Below are 14,753 nucleotides of genomic sequence, written 5' to 3' on the forward strand. Positions count from 1 at the left end.
GTGGTTAAGAATCCACCTGCCAATGCAGGGGACGTGGGCTCGAGCCCTGGTCTGGGAAGACCCCACATGCTGCAGAGCAACTAAGCCCGTGCGCCACAACTACTGAGACCACACGCCACAACTACTGACGCCTGCGCACTCTAGGGCCCACGTGCTGCAACTACTGAGTCCACGCGTCCACAGCCCGTGCTCCGCAACAAGAGGAGTCACTGCAATGAGAAGCCCGCACGCCGCAATGAAGAGTAGCCCCGCACTCGCTGCAACCAAAGAAAGCCCGCGTGCAGCAACGAAGACGCAATGCAGCCAAAAAATAAAACATAAAATTGTATAAAAATTTTAAAAGTTAAATTAAAAAATAATAATTTAAAATATTTTTAAAAATACTGCAATTAAAAAAAAAAACCAGCACAAAACCCTCAGCTGTTGGAGACGTTTGTCCTGAATTTTCTGGGTTTGTCCCAAGTTCCAATTCCCTCTTTCTCCTCCTCCTCCTTGTTTATCAAATTATAATCGCATTATAATGTGCCTTCCGGTCCAGTTCATGGGATCCTCTAACAGTGGGCCCGTCTTCACTCCAACCACCACTTTCTCTCAAGTGGTGAGAAGCCTTGCCCCCGACCCCCAAAACCCTGAAAAGTGATGCCATTGCTTCCTTATCAACAAGGCCCTTGGAAGTGAGGTAATGTATTGGAAAGAGGACATATGTTCTCAAATGAGGTCACATACAAGGGTGTGATGTCATATACTAGGAAACAAGGTCATCTATTAGGAAGTCAAGTTCTATAACAGAAAATGAAGTGATATATTTGGACATGACATCAAAGATCAGGAAGTGAGGTCTAAGGTTAGGAAACAGAGTATCTGTTGACTCCCCTAAGCTCAGAAGCCTCCAGACCCTTTTAGTAGAGAGCTTCTTGCATATACTGTGGGGTGGTTGAGTTTTATGACACGTCTCTGAGGGAGGAGCATCCACTCCCACCTCGGTGACCTGTTCCCAGGGTCTATGTCACAAGGGACCGCAATGGAAACAGGTGGGACGGCTGTAGACCTATACTGGGGCTCCGGCTCACTTCTAACCAGCTTAAGAGACCTTGCGTAAGTCATGCAAACTTTCTGAGTCTCAGCTTCCTCCACGATTCAGCGGGATAATCAGAGGATTGAGGGGCAACCTGAGATTACGGATGAGAGGGTTCACGGAATTCCTCCACCCCCAGCCCACCATCACAACCTCTTCTCCTCTGATGGCCTAGGATCAGTCCTGCCAGGGCTCACCCAGCAGGTCCTGGTTGCTCTTTACTTTGATGCGAGGCATCATCAGGTGAGTAGGATGGAACTTGGCCGACTCCAGCTTCCTCATGATGGCCTTGAAGACAGGGGGGCTGAGAGCCTGCTCCATGTCTTCAAGACGGTGTTTCAAGGTCTGGGGCACCAGGATCACAAAGCTCAGGTTGTGGGACAGCTGCAGACGGCCCACCTGGAGAGTAAGACAAGCACATTGTCAGTCTTCCTACCCCAGCTCTCTCCTGGCTCCTACCCTCTGTGCCCCGAGGCTGGTCTTCAGTCCGCTGCTACAGTCTGTACTATTTCAACAAGCAGCGGCCATAACTAGGCTCCCAGGCTTTGCCATGAGATGAGGATGCCAGCTGGGTGAACAGTGCTGGTCTAACCCTGTGCTGGTGAGAGGCAGAGGAATGAGCACGAGGTTTTTTTTTTTTTTTTTTTTTTTGCGGTACGCGGGCCTCTCACTGTTGTGGCCTCTCCCGTTGCGGAGCACAGACTCCGGACGCACAGGCTCAGCGGCCATGGCTCACGGGCCCAGCCGTGCCGCGCCATGTGGGATCTTCCCGGACCGGGGTACGAACCCGTGTCCCCTGCATCGGCAGGCGGACTCTCAACCACTGCGCCACCAGGGAAGTCCGAGCACGAGTTTTGATCACACAGGCTGAGGATCACATCCTGACTCTAATGCTGAGTGACTATGCACTACAGGCAAGCGATTTGATCTCTCTGAGCCCAGCTCCTTTCAAGTATGTTGTGCATGAAGTATATAATGTACCACCACAGTCATCAGGTTCATCCTTTCAAAGACTTTTGATGGCTTTTCACTGCCTACGAGATTAAGTATAAACTCTCGGTCTGGCATTCAAGATTGGGTACCAGCTGATCCTAGCCTACCTTTTCAGTTAGTTTCACTAGAAGGACTTACAGCTGACGGCCAGATAGAAGCATGAGAGAAATGCAGGACCCACAAGTCCAATACAGGGCTGTTCTCAGCTCAGGGCAAATTTGCCCCCAGTGGACATCTGGCAATGTTTGGAGCTGGCAGAAACAGGAGCTCACAGTGCTACTGGCATCTAGTGGGTAGGAGCCAGGGATGCTGCTAAATCCTACAATGCCAGGGACAGCATCTTATGATGAAGAATCATCGAACCCCAAATGTCAATAGTGCCAGGACTGAGAAACTAATAGGATATGAGAGATTATTACTGAAATGGCATTATGGTTGAGGTTGAGAGATGGACAAGAATCATCTAGAATGCAGAATTCAATTGGGCAATGAAGAAATTAACTGACAACAATCTATTGTTGGAATTGAAAAAATGGTCCACAAGAAGCAGGTTGTACACTGATTTATCACCTGAAGAGCATGGACATGGGGATACCTGTTGACAGAGGCTCTAGACAGGGTACACTCATCTGGCAGTACACACCCTTCATGTCCTGTGTACAGACCTTGCCTCTGTGACCAAAAAATTACCACACTGTGGTCTTGAATTTTCAAGCCAACAACCTCAGCATACCTGAGTTGGTAAACCTAACCCCCTTCATTGGGTAAATACTCTTTAAATCCCAGGAAAATTTAGAATGAAGTATGGGAATAACAAAATAAGCCAACTCTGTAGTATTAACACCAGGTGATAAGTTCAGAGCAATCTGTGTTTGTTATTTAAAATAGCGTTTATAATTTTTAAGAGAATCAGACATGCTAGTTTTATGCTTTTGAACAAAAAGGTGTGGGATAATTTCATTTGGTTTGAGAATGATGTTGAGATGTTGACTGAAAGTTGATTTACTCTTCAGATTGAATTTTCAACTCACAAGTGGGCTTTAGGTGCTAGCAAGATATGGCCAAGCAGGGCTGTAATTCTGTTCTGTCAGGTATCTGACATGCTAAAAGAGAAAATCAAGTATATCAAATGTATGAAGTATTTATAAAGTATATACATAAGCTCAAAATGCTTAGGGGAATATTAATTAACCATATTTGTAAATGAAACAAATGGTTTAAAGGAGTTTAATCTGTTCAAAATAGCTTAATTGAAGAACAAATGAAAGTTAGTGTTTTATATAAATATTATGATTAATAATGTAGCAAATTCAGCTAAAAATTTAAAGGCTTAAGTAAAACTTTGATTTTGAATTTATAACATGAATATATTAAATCAAGTATTTGTTTAAAACCCACGAAACTGTAAGGAGTGGGTTTTTTTTTGCATGAAACTCCTTCTTTGCCATTAAAAAACCCTCACATTGGGGCTTCTCTGGTGGCGCAGTGGTTGAGAATCTGCCTGCCAATGCAGGGGACACAGGTTCAAGCCCTGGTCCGGGAAGATCCAACATGCCGCGGAGCAACTAGGCCCATGAGCCACAACTACTGAGCCTGCGTGTCTGGAGCCCGTGCTCCACAACAAGAGAGGCTGCGATAGTGAGAGGCCTGCGCACCACCATGAAGAGTGGCCCCTGCTTGCCGCAACTAGAGAAAGCCCTCGCACAGAAACGAAGACCCAGCACAGCAAAAATAAATAAATTAATTAAAAAAAACTCTCACATTGATATTCTCCCCTATATACTCTGAGTTAGAGTGATGCCCTGAACCGGCCGTGTATATTCACTCTTCTCTGCCTTATGCATGTATTCTGGTTCTGTTAAATAGCTGGGAATGTTCAAAGCCATTGGATAGGGACGGATGGATGGAAGGGTAGAAAAGTGCATGAATGGTTAAGAGTGGTCAGAAGTACCCACCTCTGTGACGTCTTCCTAGCCATTCATACTAAGGGAATTGCTCCCTTTCGCATCTTCCATTGAATTCATTCATTTATTCAGCAGACATAATGAGCACTTATTATATGTGGTATTGTTCTAGGCCCTCAGATATAGTAGGCAAAAAAAGAGGTAAGGTCTCTGATCCCAAGGAAAGAGACTATCTCAGGGAGATAGATAATACTGCAATCAAATAAGCAAGTAAACAACATAATTCAGATAGTGATAAGTACCATGGATATAATAAAACAGGATGGGCTTCCCTGGTGGCGCAGCGGTTGAGGGTCCACCTGCCGATGCAGGGGACACGGGTTCGTGCCCCGGTCCGGGAAGATCCCACATGCCGCGGAGCGGCTGGGCCCGTGAGCCATGGCCGCTGGGCCTGCGCGTCTGGAGCCTGTGCTCCACAACAGGAGAGGCCACAGCAGTGAGAGGCCCGCGTACCACAAAAAAAATTTTTTTAAAAAAAACAAAAACAGGATGATGTTACAGGGTGAGGAAGAGGTACTTTAAGGAGGGGGAAGGCGTCTCCACAAAGGTGGCCTTTTAGCTGATGCCAGATGAGCAGAAGGAACAAGTTATGTGAAAAGCTGAGTGAAGAGCGTCCAGGCAGAGGGAGAAGCCAGGGAAAGCTCCCGAGGTGGAAACAAGTCTGGCATGTTCCAGAACAGATCCGCTATTTCTCAGACTGGTACCAAGCCACTGGGTATCTCCCATTGTTTGCTGTCTCATAGTTCTGTGTCTTGCTGTCCTAACAAGGCAGAAATATCTGGTCATCGGGCCTGAGACAGTTTACTAACTAGAATCTTCTGGGCTCCATGTTCTCTCTTCCCTCCCGCCTCATCCATGAAATCATACTGTTCAATTTCTGCTAAGGAACTTAAGCCATTTAAACACATGCACTTACCACATACATGAATGCATGGATATACCTAGACATGTGTACACATACAGATGCATGCCGTACACACGTACACACACAGAGGACTTACTAAGCCAGCAGGGCCTACTGGTGGGTAGACTGGAAAGAGAAACAGAGGCACAGAATAGGAACAGGACTCACTTTCTGTCATTCAATGCAGCAGAGATGCATGAAGAAATTTTAGAATCCTGCTTTCCAACCTCAAATATATAATGCCTGCCTCGGCCAAGGCTGGAGAGGGGGAGAAGGAGAAAAGATAGGGTGGAAATAGAGTCAGAAGCAGTTGAAATGATGATTAAGGGTAAGGCTATGCCCCACACCGGTGGAGCCACAGCCGGAAAGTCAGGATACGCAAGAGGCTCTGAAACAGGAGTGCGAAGGGCCAGGAACTTACCTTGGCCTTCAAAGTCGGGTCTGTGAAATGGGCCACAGGGTACTTCTTGCTGTTCATCATGGGCACTTTTATCACAGAGGATCTGCTGTAAAAGCCCTTCATATTTGTTCTGCTGTGGTTAAATGTTGTCTTCCACTTGGCTAGAGGGAAGAGTGGGGGAAGGGTTACTCTAATGCAGGTGGGGAGAGGATGAAGCGGAGTTAAAGGTTCTGTTAGCAAGGGGTGGGACAGGTACCATGGGATCCAGTCGTGGAACTTGGGGTTGAGTGGGTTTTAAGCCAGGAGGAGAAGGTGGAACTCAGGACGGGAAGACACCCTGGTCCAGGGCCCCCTTACCACTCAGGTAGATAGCGTTGAGAAGGACCAGGCGGAAGTCATCGGGCAGGCTGTCTAGCAGTTGCCTGATCTTGTGGTTGGTCTTCTTGGCCACCCAGGCGTTGATGAACTCCAAGTTGACTTTACTGTCATTTGCCAGGGCTTTGGGGCTGTTGCCATACAGGCTCCGAGAGGCATTCGCAAAGGTGTCCCTTATAGCCAGGTCTGGCCCCGGAAGCAGGTTGAGAGAGGGAGGCATGAGATCCCGGAACACTCTCTCCCCTTTCAAGAGCAGGCTTGGAGAGGGGGCTTGTTGCACATCACTCTTTCTGCTCCAAAGGACATACTATGTCGGAGCAGGGGTCCAGCCCAGTTCTCTTACTGATGGGCTCAGTGAGACCCAGAGAAGGCAAATCCTGAGCTAAGAGCCGAAGAACTCATCCCAGGCTTTCACTGCCTCTATCTGCCATGGGACCACGGCTTGGCAAGGTAACTCTTTGAGATCTTAACTTCCATTTGCCTGTATTTTCCCTCTTTTCTTCCCTTAATTCAACAGGGAACAGACTCTGCTTTTCAGCCTCACTGGAAGGTGTGTGACAAGACTTCCTGGGTTTTGCTCTCCAAAGCCCAGGTCCACTAAAGAAAAAAAGTGTTTGAAAGAGAAATTTTTCCTGGACTAAATAGATAATATTGAATGCAGCTGTATTTTCCACCAACCTAGCAAGACAGAGGATACATCTGATTTATAGCAAATAAGTAAATGCAACATTTCTTGAATCCCTCTAAGCCATATTTTTCCCATCTCTAAAAAGAGGGTTTTGGGTTTTTTTTTTAGATAATGGTGTGATAGGTGAGTTTTCTTTCTTTTTTCTTTCCTATATGTTCTCAGGTTATTTTTCTGTTTGTTGTATTTTTTTTTTTTTTGGCCACGCCGAGCGGCATGCGGGATCTTAGTTCCCCGACCAGGGATCGAACCCATGCCCCCTGCAGTGGAAGCACAGAGTCCTAACCACTGGACCACCAGGGAATTCCAATATTTTCTCAGTTTTCTACAATGAATGAGCATTGCTTTTATAGTAAAAAAAAATAAAAGACAGGGAATTTTTTTTCCTTATTCAAAGAGGAAAATCACACTAAATTTGTAATTTTTAAGCTCAGCAGAACTGAGGTTTCAAATATAGTCATGTCTGAAGCCCACAATACAAAAGGGCTCTGGTTGAGGCTGGTGGGAGTTCAAAGCCCACCTGGCTTCATCTCCCTCTCACAGGAAGTGACACCTCACTTCCCACTCAGCCTCCCTAACTCCTTACTCCCACCAGGACTTCTGCAGCAGCTCTGCAGAACCCTAGGGCTCTGGGGAGCAAAATTTGAAAGAACTGCATTAGGTCATTTTGGAAGCTTATTGCTCTGATTACCTACCTAATAATGTAATATACATAAATGACAACAAAGTCACATAACACGAAAGTACAAAGAATAGGAGTCCCAAGACCCCCTGACCCAGATTAACAAACTTTTCTTTTCGGCTTTGCAGCTTGCAGGATCTTAGTTCCCCAACCAGGGATTGAACCCGTGACCACAGCAGTGAAAGACGAGAGTCTTAACCACTGGACCACCAGATTGACATGCATTTTTTGTCTATTTTATGTCTAAAGCTCTCCAGCCCTCTCTATTACTGAATGCAGAAGGCTATTCTTTTTTTTTTTTTTAAAAGAAGATGTTGGGGGTAGGAGTTTATTTATTTATTTATTTATTTTTGCTGTGTTGGGTCTTCGTTTCTGTGCGAGGGCTTTCTCTAGTTGTGGCAAGCGGGGCCACTCTTCATCGCGGCAGAAAGCTATTCTTACTTTAGATGGAGTTGATGAATGCAGATGACTTGTCCAAGGTCTCACCAGGGGACCTATCCAGCTCCCAGGAGACACCTGATATTTCTGAGGCCCCAACCTGCTCTGCATTCCGTCCCCCTGTTCTAGTTCTAACATTCCCTCTGTCCTCTCTTTCCCCAGTGCTGGGTCTCCATCAAAATCCTGAGGACCCAGCTCAGCACCTGCCATCCTTCCCCGGGGAACTCACCTGGGCTGTGGAAGATTTGAGAGACTGTGGTAAAGCCTTTGGACCTGGAGGCCTTCAGGGCCTGGTGGACACAGGTAAAGTCTTCGGGGTAGGAGAGGAGTCGCTCCAGGCTTTCCTTGGTTTCTCCTCTAGCCCCTACAACAAACAGCAGAGACAAGGGGCAACTGCAGGAGGAGTGGAAAACCACCACTGGGGACCAGGGTTGAGGGACCAGGCTGCAATGGGGGGAATCCCATACCATCAGAGCCAGAAGTGTTTGGGAAGATAATACATGTCAGAAAGAGAAGGGTGGGGGAATTATGAATAATCACAGGATTTTCTAGGGCTCTGAATACTTTCTTCCTCCGTTTTCCTACCTAACTTTAATACCACTCATCATCCAAAGCCTGGTCCAATCGCTGCCTGTTCCACATGACCTATTATTTAGTTGGTTCAGGTTTACAAAGGTTCGCCTTATAGGCAGGGACACAAGATCATGGTTAAGAAGAGACGTCAGGAAATCGTAAAGGAGGATGCATGTTCAATACCCTTTCCGTTTTTCATTATTGAATACTTATTGTACACATCTTCTGTGCAGTAATAGATAAAATGTATCGAGCACTTACTTCATTCCAGGCATCATAAGTGCTTCTCCCATATTATCTCATTGAATCTTCACCATAACCCTTTTACGTAAGGACAGTTCCTATCCCCGTTACACAGATGAGAAAACTGAGGTTTAAGAGAGTAAGTAATCTACTCATTTTAAGATCACAGAGTTAATAATTGGAGGATGGAGAAAAGATTCAAGCCATATCTTTTGGGCAATAAAAAAATTAACTGAAACCGATCAGTTGAAATGTGCCTCCCAGGGGACATTTGGCCACATGTGGAGACATTTTGGCTGTCATAACTGGGGGGTGGGGTGCTACTGGCATCCAGTGGGTACAGGCTAGGGATGTTAGGATTCTGGGACTACAGAAGAAAGGTTCTTATGTGCTCACTGTATTGTCTCTAGTAGCCTTCCTGGAATTCCCCCTTGGAGTGACAGCTGTTTCCACTGCCGTAGCACTTTGTTGGTGCCATTCCTAGGGTAATTACCCCAGGGGACTTGATTGTGATCTCTCAGGAAAGCAGACGAATTAACATTTTTTGACCTCCTACCACATCAGGCACTGGGCTATCTGCTTAATTTTTTTTAGGTCACTACAACCATTTCCATTTTACACAGAAGGACTCAGGCTCAGAGAAGTTAACTGATCTGCCCAAGGTCACACAGCTAAGAAGCAGCATTATCATGATTCTACTCTGCATCTCTCTCTTATCATTCATCTTCCTTATGGCCTTACCTGGAACCATGATTGGTGGCTCAGACCTTATTTAATATGTTCTTGTACAGTCCATAGGATTTTATAAGCAATAGTGCCTATTACATCATTGTTAAATGAAAGAATAAATGAAAGTTCCAGAATAAAAAGATTCCCCTCCCTCACCCCCAATGTAGCCCATTTTTACAGCTTCCTTCCAGAGGCATAGATAGCTGTGTATGTATCTGGATACGTACCCTCCTCATGCGAACATCTAACACGTAACCTGGAGAGAACTCAGTCAGGTTCTTACCGAGCAGGACTTGAGTGAGGAGGCTGGCGATGCTGAACGGGGAAAAGACAATGTTGGTCTCCTCCTTCTTCATTACTGAGAAAGTGTGGTAGAGATTCAGGGAGAAATCTGTCAAAGCCTCCCCCAGCACGGCCTCTGCTGAATGACTCTCCAAGTCAGAGCAGGAGGTGACAGGCGCTGGGCAGAAGGACTTAGTAGTGGCCTGGGTTGTTGGTTGGATGGGCTGAGTGGTGGACTGGTTGAAGGGCTGGGTGGTATTGACTGTTTCGATGGTCAAGTTGGTTTTCAGCAGCGTGGAAGAGCCCTCGGTGTCTTTAATGGATACATTGTTGGGAATATCTCCTTTGGGGATATCTCCTTCACTTTCCCCTCCTTGTAAGCTCTCTGGATCCACGGGGCTGATACCAATCAGATTTGAGGAGGCTCTATCCTGTGGTTCAAGAGACTTTCTTTCTTTTATTATGAGGCACAGTCCCCTTCAAACACTCAAAGCAGGAAGAGAATTATTCCTGGGAAAGCCTGGTGGCAGAGGGGCCTGCCCTGGAGCCACCACCAGTAATTCCTTCAGAGAAAGCGTGTATTATCCCATTTCACTGGCAAAGGAAACTGATGCCGAGACAAATTAAGTAACTAGCCCAGGGTCTCAAGGGAAGTGGAAGGAAAAACTAGGAGTCAAACTTGGGTCTGATTCCAGATCCTTGATCACTACCACATCATCTGATACATCTCAAAGGGCACTTCCAGTGTCAACTTCACACACATACACTGAGTGCACACGCCAAAGTTAGGCACCCACCTTTGTCCTGGGCTCATCCCCTATCCCTGACCTCCCAGACCACGGCGGAGAGCCTAGGTCTCGGCAGCCCAACCTCCATTCCGCAGCTCAGTTTTCCTCAACAACCCCTTGCTTTTAATATCGCAACATGCTGCCCATCTCCTTCCCCTCTTTGATCCTTCTGCTTTATTCTCCACTTCGTAAATCAGGACAGGTAGCCTCGGAGAAGTGACTGGCTCAAGGCCAGCGCAGCTGGTACCGTAGCGAGTCAGGATTAGACGCTGCGTGGGTCTGAATCCCCGCTCTTCCCATGCTCGGTACGAACTCCGGCGCTAGGATCACACTTGCTGAGCCCAAGAGGAGCTCTCCTCATTCTCCGGAGCCTGAAGGGTTAATCCTCAGCACCCCCCCTCCCCTCCCCCACCTCACGAAGGGGTCACTCACCCCAGCCAGCAGCAGCAGCAGGAGGGTCAGCGGGGTCAGCCTGGAGGCCATCTGGGCGGCGACGTCAGCCCAGACCTGCAGAGCCAGCCACCGTCGTCGGTGCCAGATCCGAGCCTCGGGCCTAGGGGGCCTCCACCCCGCCCCGCGCCGCCCCACCCCGGGGCCCGCCCCCATTCCATTCGCGGCCCTAACCCCTCTCTGCGAATCCCGCCCCTCCCTCCTCCGTGCCGGGGCCACCTTCTCCCTGGCTCCTCCCCCTGTTTTGTTTTCCCCAAACCGCTTCCCTTTCCCGGCACCGGCTGGCCTTTCCTTTCCCCCCAGGCCCGGGTCTCCGTCCATCTGTTCCATCCAGAGGGTCCTGCTTTAGCTAAACAATGAGGCCAGGGGCCCTGCTAGGAGGGGAGGTCCAGAGGGGGCTGGGCACGACAGCCCTGGGGGAGGAGATGGAGGGGAAGGAGGGGGAGGCAGGGGTCTTAAGAGGAAGCAAGCAAACAGACTGCAGAGATAAAGGGGGGGGCGGGGCACTGTGGAGGAAAAGGAGATGAGGATGAGGAGACCTCCTTCTCCCAACACCCTTCTCCCCAGCACCAAACCTGCGCCAAACTCCCGGTCACTGGGCAGCTTCAGGGCAGACTAAGTGGATAGTCACACAGCGTCGGGGCGGGTGGGGGGGCGGCGTGGGGGCGGGTGTTCGGTCTTAGCTATTGGCTGGCCCAGGACACTGCCCAGTTACAAATTAAGGCTGATTGATCGCTGCTGTGATTTCCCGTAAATCAGGATGGGACGGATACTGATTCGTAAGCCAGGCAGGGAATTTAGCCCAAAGCCCCTTGGGAGCCGGGGGTGGGGAAGCTTGGGTGCAGCTCTCAGCTGTACACGACCAAGCCTCCTCCTGCATCTTTATGGGTCATGATAGAAACAGCACAGACACAACATGTTCTCCACAGTTCACAAGCAACCAGCTTTCCCGGAATTGCTCATCTCAGTGGATCCTCAAAGTAACCCTTTGGAAATAGGCCCGACTGTGCCCATTTGATAGTTAAGAGCCTTAAGTGGCTGGCTCACTCGGAGAGCCCTCACTTGAAAATAAGGCTGGACTGGACGGCCTGAGGTCCTAGCCCCACCCCCACTCTCCTCCATGGGTGTTCTGCTTCTCCTCTTGGAAACCCGGAGTGCTTCCATTCTGTAACAGACAAGGAATCTGAAGCACCCAGTCCAGCGAGCGTTCACCTTAAGTGACGAACACAAAGCTGGGCTATATGTGTTGAGGGTGGGAGAGAGTGGCCTGGGAGCCAACAGACCTGGCTGTGAGACCTGGCTTGCTGTGTGACCCTGGCAAGTTGCTTTCCCTCTCAGCACCTAGCTCCCCTCTCATGGTTGCCAGATAAAATACAGGAAGTCCAGTTACATTTGAATTTCAGATAAACGAAAAAAAGTTTATTTGGAAGTATGCCCCACACAATATGGGGCCTACTTATACTAAAAAAAATAGTTTTTGGTCTTTTATCTGAAATTCAGATTTAACTAGACATTCTGTGTCTTATTTGCTAAATCTGGCAACCCTACCTCTGCAAAACAAGGTGGTCTTTGATGACCTGATACAGCTCTGATGTTCTATGATCACCTCACTGCTGGGCCTGTCCTATTTGGCACATTCTGGAAAGTTGGCTGCTAGCGCCAGAACTGCTACTCTAAGGGGTTGACCAAGGACAGAAACGAGAGAGAATATTTGTGTGGTTCCTTGGGGGTGGGGAGGGGTGTCTTTGGAAAAGACAAAGACACCAGCTTTGCAGGTACTTCATTCCCTGCAACCACTGGGGAACCTCCAAAGTCATGGGGAAGTTCCTTCACATCAGTGCCATGGTTGAAACAGCTGCGCACACAGTGCCACTTCTCCATCCCCAGCGCCCAAGGTGGGGCCTTCGAACTTGTGGGTCAACCAAACAAAAAGAAGATGATGGAAATCAACCTCATTCATCCTTTCATTAATTCTCATGACACCAGTGAAGTGGGTGCTAATATTAATCCCACCTGAAATCAAATTTTTAAAATATGAGGCTCAGCAGAAATTATTTGGTTCATCCAACATCACACAGCTAGTAAGTGACAGAGCCAGGATGTGGACCACGTCCCTCTGAGCCCGAAATCCTGTATTAACAGGATTTATATATGGCCTCCTGGCACGTGCCAGGAGCTAGCCTAAAGCCAGCAGCAGAGTGAACATCCTGTGTCCGGCTGCAGGACTGTGGTGCTCCGTGGACCAGTCTCAGCGTGGACCAGGACCAGTGGAGAGGTCTTCCCGACCTCCTTTAGGCATCTCAGCTCTCCGGCCAAAGCCATCTCTTCTGGACATTCAGAGGGTGTCTCTGCTTTGTGGATACTGTCCTGCCTGATGAAACTGGAGCGAAGCTGAAGCCCTTCCTCAAAGTGAATGGCCTGAGGTTGACCTAATCAGGTGTTTGCACAATTTCTCCTTAGTGTGGGCGATCCGATAGTCAATCAGCTTAAGATTGTGAATTCAGTCCTTTCCCCACCATTGGGGGCAGGTCCTGGGTTTCTCTGCATTAGAACCTTCCCTTCCAATGGGTGAGGAGGGATAAGCCCACAGGAAGCTCTTTCTCCGTGTCGTATGTGTACATGACTTTTCCCTACTGCGGGGTTCCTGGTGGTGGATGAGTTCTCACTAAAGCTCTTTCTGTACTCAGAGAGGTTTTTTTTTTAGATGTTGGGGGTAGGAGTTAATTAATTAATTAATTATTGCTGTGTTGGGTCTTTGTTTCTGTGCGAGGGCCTTCTCTATTGCAGCAAGTGGGGGCCACTCTTCATCGCGGTGCGCGGGCCTCTCACTGTCGCGGCCTCTCTTGTTGCGGAGCACGGGCTCCAGACGTGCAGGCTCACTAGTTGTGGCTCATGGGCCTAGTTGCTCCATGGCATGTGGGATCCTCCCAGACCAGGGCTCCAACCCGTGTCCTCTGCATTAGCAGGCAGATTCTCAACCACTGTGCCACCAGGGAAGCCCTGTACTCAGAGCATTTTATCAGGTTTTTCCTCTTGGGTGAGTCCTCAGATACAGAAGGTACAAATTGCTGTGGGTGAAACGCTTTCTCAAAATCTGTACACCTGTAGTTTCTCCTCTGAAAAAAGTTGCCCCAACCTTGGAAATTGGGCAGAAGAATTAGGGTCACCAGATTCTCAGAAGACAGAGAATCATTTGGGTGATTATTTCCTCATTTCTCTCACAGATAGCACACAACTAGTACCACTATAGATGCAGAGAGAGGTTGAATGATTACATACAAAGAACGTCTTGGGCAATAGGGCTCAATCCTCTCTTCAGAACCCTGGCTGAGGAATACCATTCGAGGAGAATAAAATTTTCTTTGATTTCTTATTTACTATAGATCAGAGCCCAGAATCTGTAATGTCAGATGTTGACCTGCCAAAAAGGAAAAGACGCAAATATTTTTTGTCTGGGAGAGATGAGAGTGAAGTGGAAACACCTCTTCTGATTAGCCCTGCCAGGTAGACCAGGTGCACAAATTCACCTAGGACGTGTGTGACATGAGCCAACCATTTCTCTTATGTATGCACAGCAACACACCACCTACTCGACTACACACACACACACACACACACACACACACACACACATAACACCAAAGATCGGAATGGTAGTTACTAGGATGGGTCGGGGATAGGGATGGGGAATTATTGATCAATATACATAAAGCTTTGGTTAGGGACTTCCCTGGTGGCACAGTGGGTAAGACTCCATGCTCCCAATGCAGGGAGCCTGAGTTCGATCCCTGGCCGGGGAACTAGATCCCACATGCCTGCCGCGACTAAGACCCGGTGCAACCAAATAAATAAATATTAAAAAAAAAAAAGCTTTGGTTAAGTAAGATGAACAAGCTCTACAGACCTGCTATACAACATTGTACCTATAGCCCACACCAATGTACACTTAAAATTTAAGAGGACAGACCTCATGTTAAGTGTTATCACGATAAAATAAAATAACCCTCGATTTTCATCTTCCTGTCAGTCTACCGGTAGGAGGTAGTGGGGTGTGAGAGACAAAGACCTGGATTAGATCCAAATCATTATTGAGAAACAAACACCCAAACCCCAGACTCACAACCTATTTGAAGGCCCTGTAGGGCCAAAGAATACAAAGCTTTTCTGGGTAG

At 47.9% G+C, this 14,753-nt stretch overlaps 1 protein-coding gene and 1 long non-coding RNA gene across 4 annotated transcripts in view; one reads left to right on the top strand and one right to left on the bottom strand.

Moving 5' to 3' along the window:
- Positions 1-7,813, top strand: part of LOC113624712 (uncharacterized) — a 27,052-nt gene extending 19,239 nt beyond the window's left edge. Inside the window, exon 3 of the long non-coding RNA XR_003434440.1 lies at positions 7,679-7,813. This is a non-coding gene — a long non-coding RNA (uncharacterized LOC113624712). The remainder of the gene's footprint in view (positions 1-7,678) is intronic.
- SERPING1 (serpin family G member 1) overlaps positions 1-11,176 on the bottom strand; it is an 11,828-nt gene extending 652 nt beyond the window's left edge. The window contains exons 1-7 of one of the 3 annotated variants that reach the window (XM_027114666.1): positions 11,157-11,176; positions 10,564-10,638; positions 9,345-9,774; positions 7,746-7,880; positions 5,694-5,897; positions 5,358-5,497; positions 1,273-1,474 (exon numbers count right to left, since the gene is read on the bottom strand). In XM_027114666.1, the coding sequence (XP_026970467.1) occupies positions 1,273-1,474; positions 5,358-5,497; positions 5,694-5,897; positions 7,746-7,880; positions 9,345-9,774; positions 10,564-10,614 (1,162 nt within the window). In that variant the 5' untranslated portion in view covers positions 10,615-10,638; positions 11,157-11,176. The other 2 variants (XM_027114664.1, XM_027114665.1) reach the window with 2 other exon arrangements.
- Positions 11,177-14,753: the final 3,577 nt, after the last annotated feature.

This window comes from Aethalodelphis obliquidens, unplaced genomic scaffold, assembly GCF_003676395.1.
Source record: "Aethalodelphis obliquidens isolate GAN/ISIS:26980383/991018 unplaced genomic scaffold, ASM367639v1 scaffold14, whole genome shotgun sequence".
NCBI lineage: Eukaryota > Metazoa > Chordata > Mammalia > Artiodactyla > Delphinidae > Aethalodelphis > Aethalodelphis obliquidens.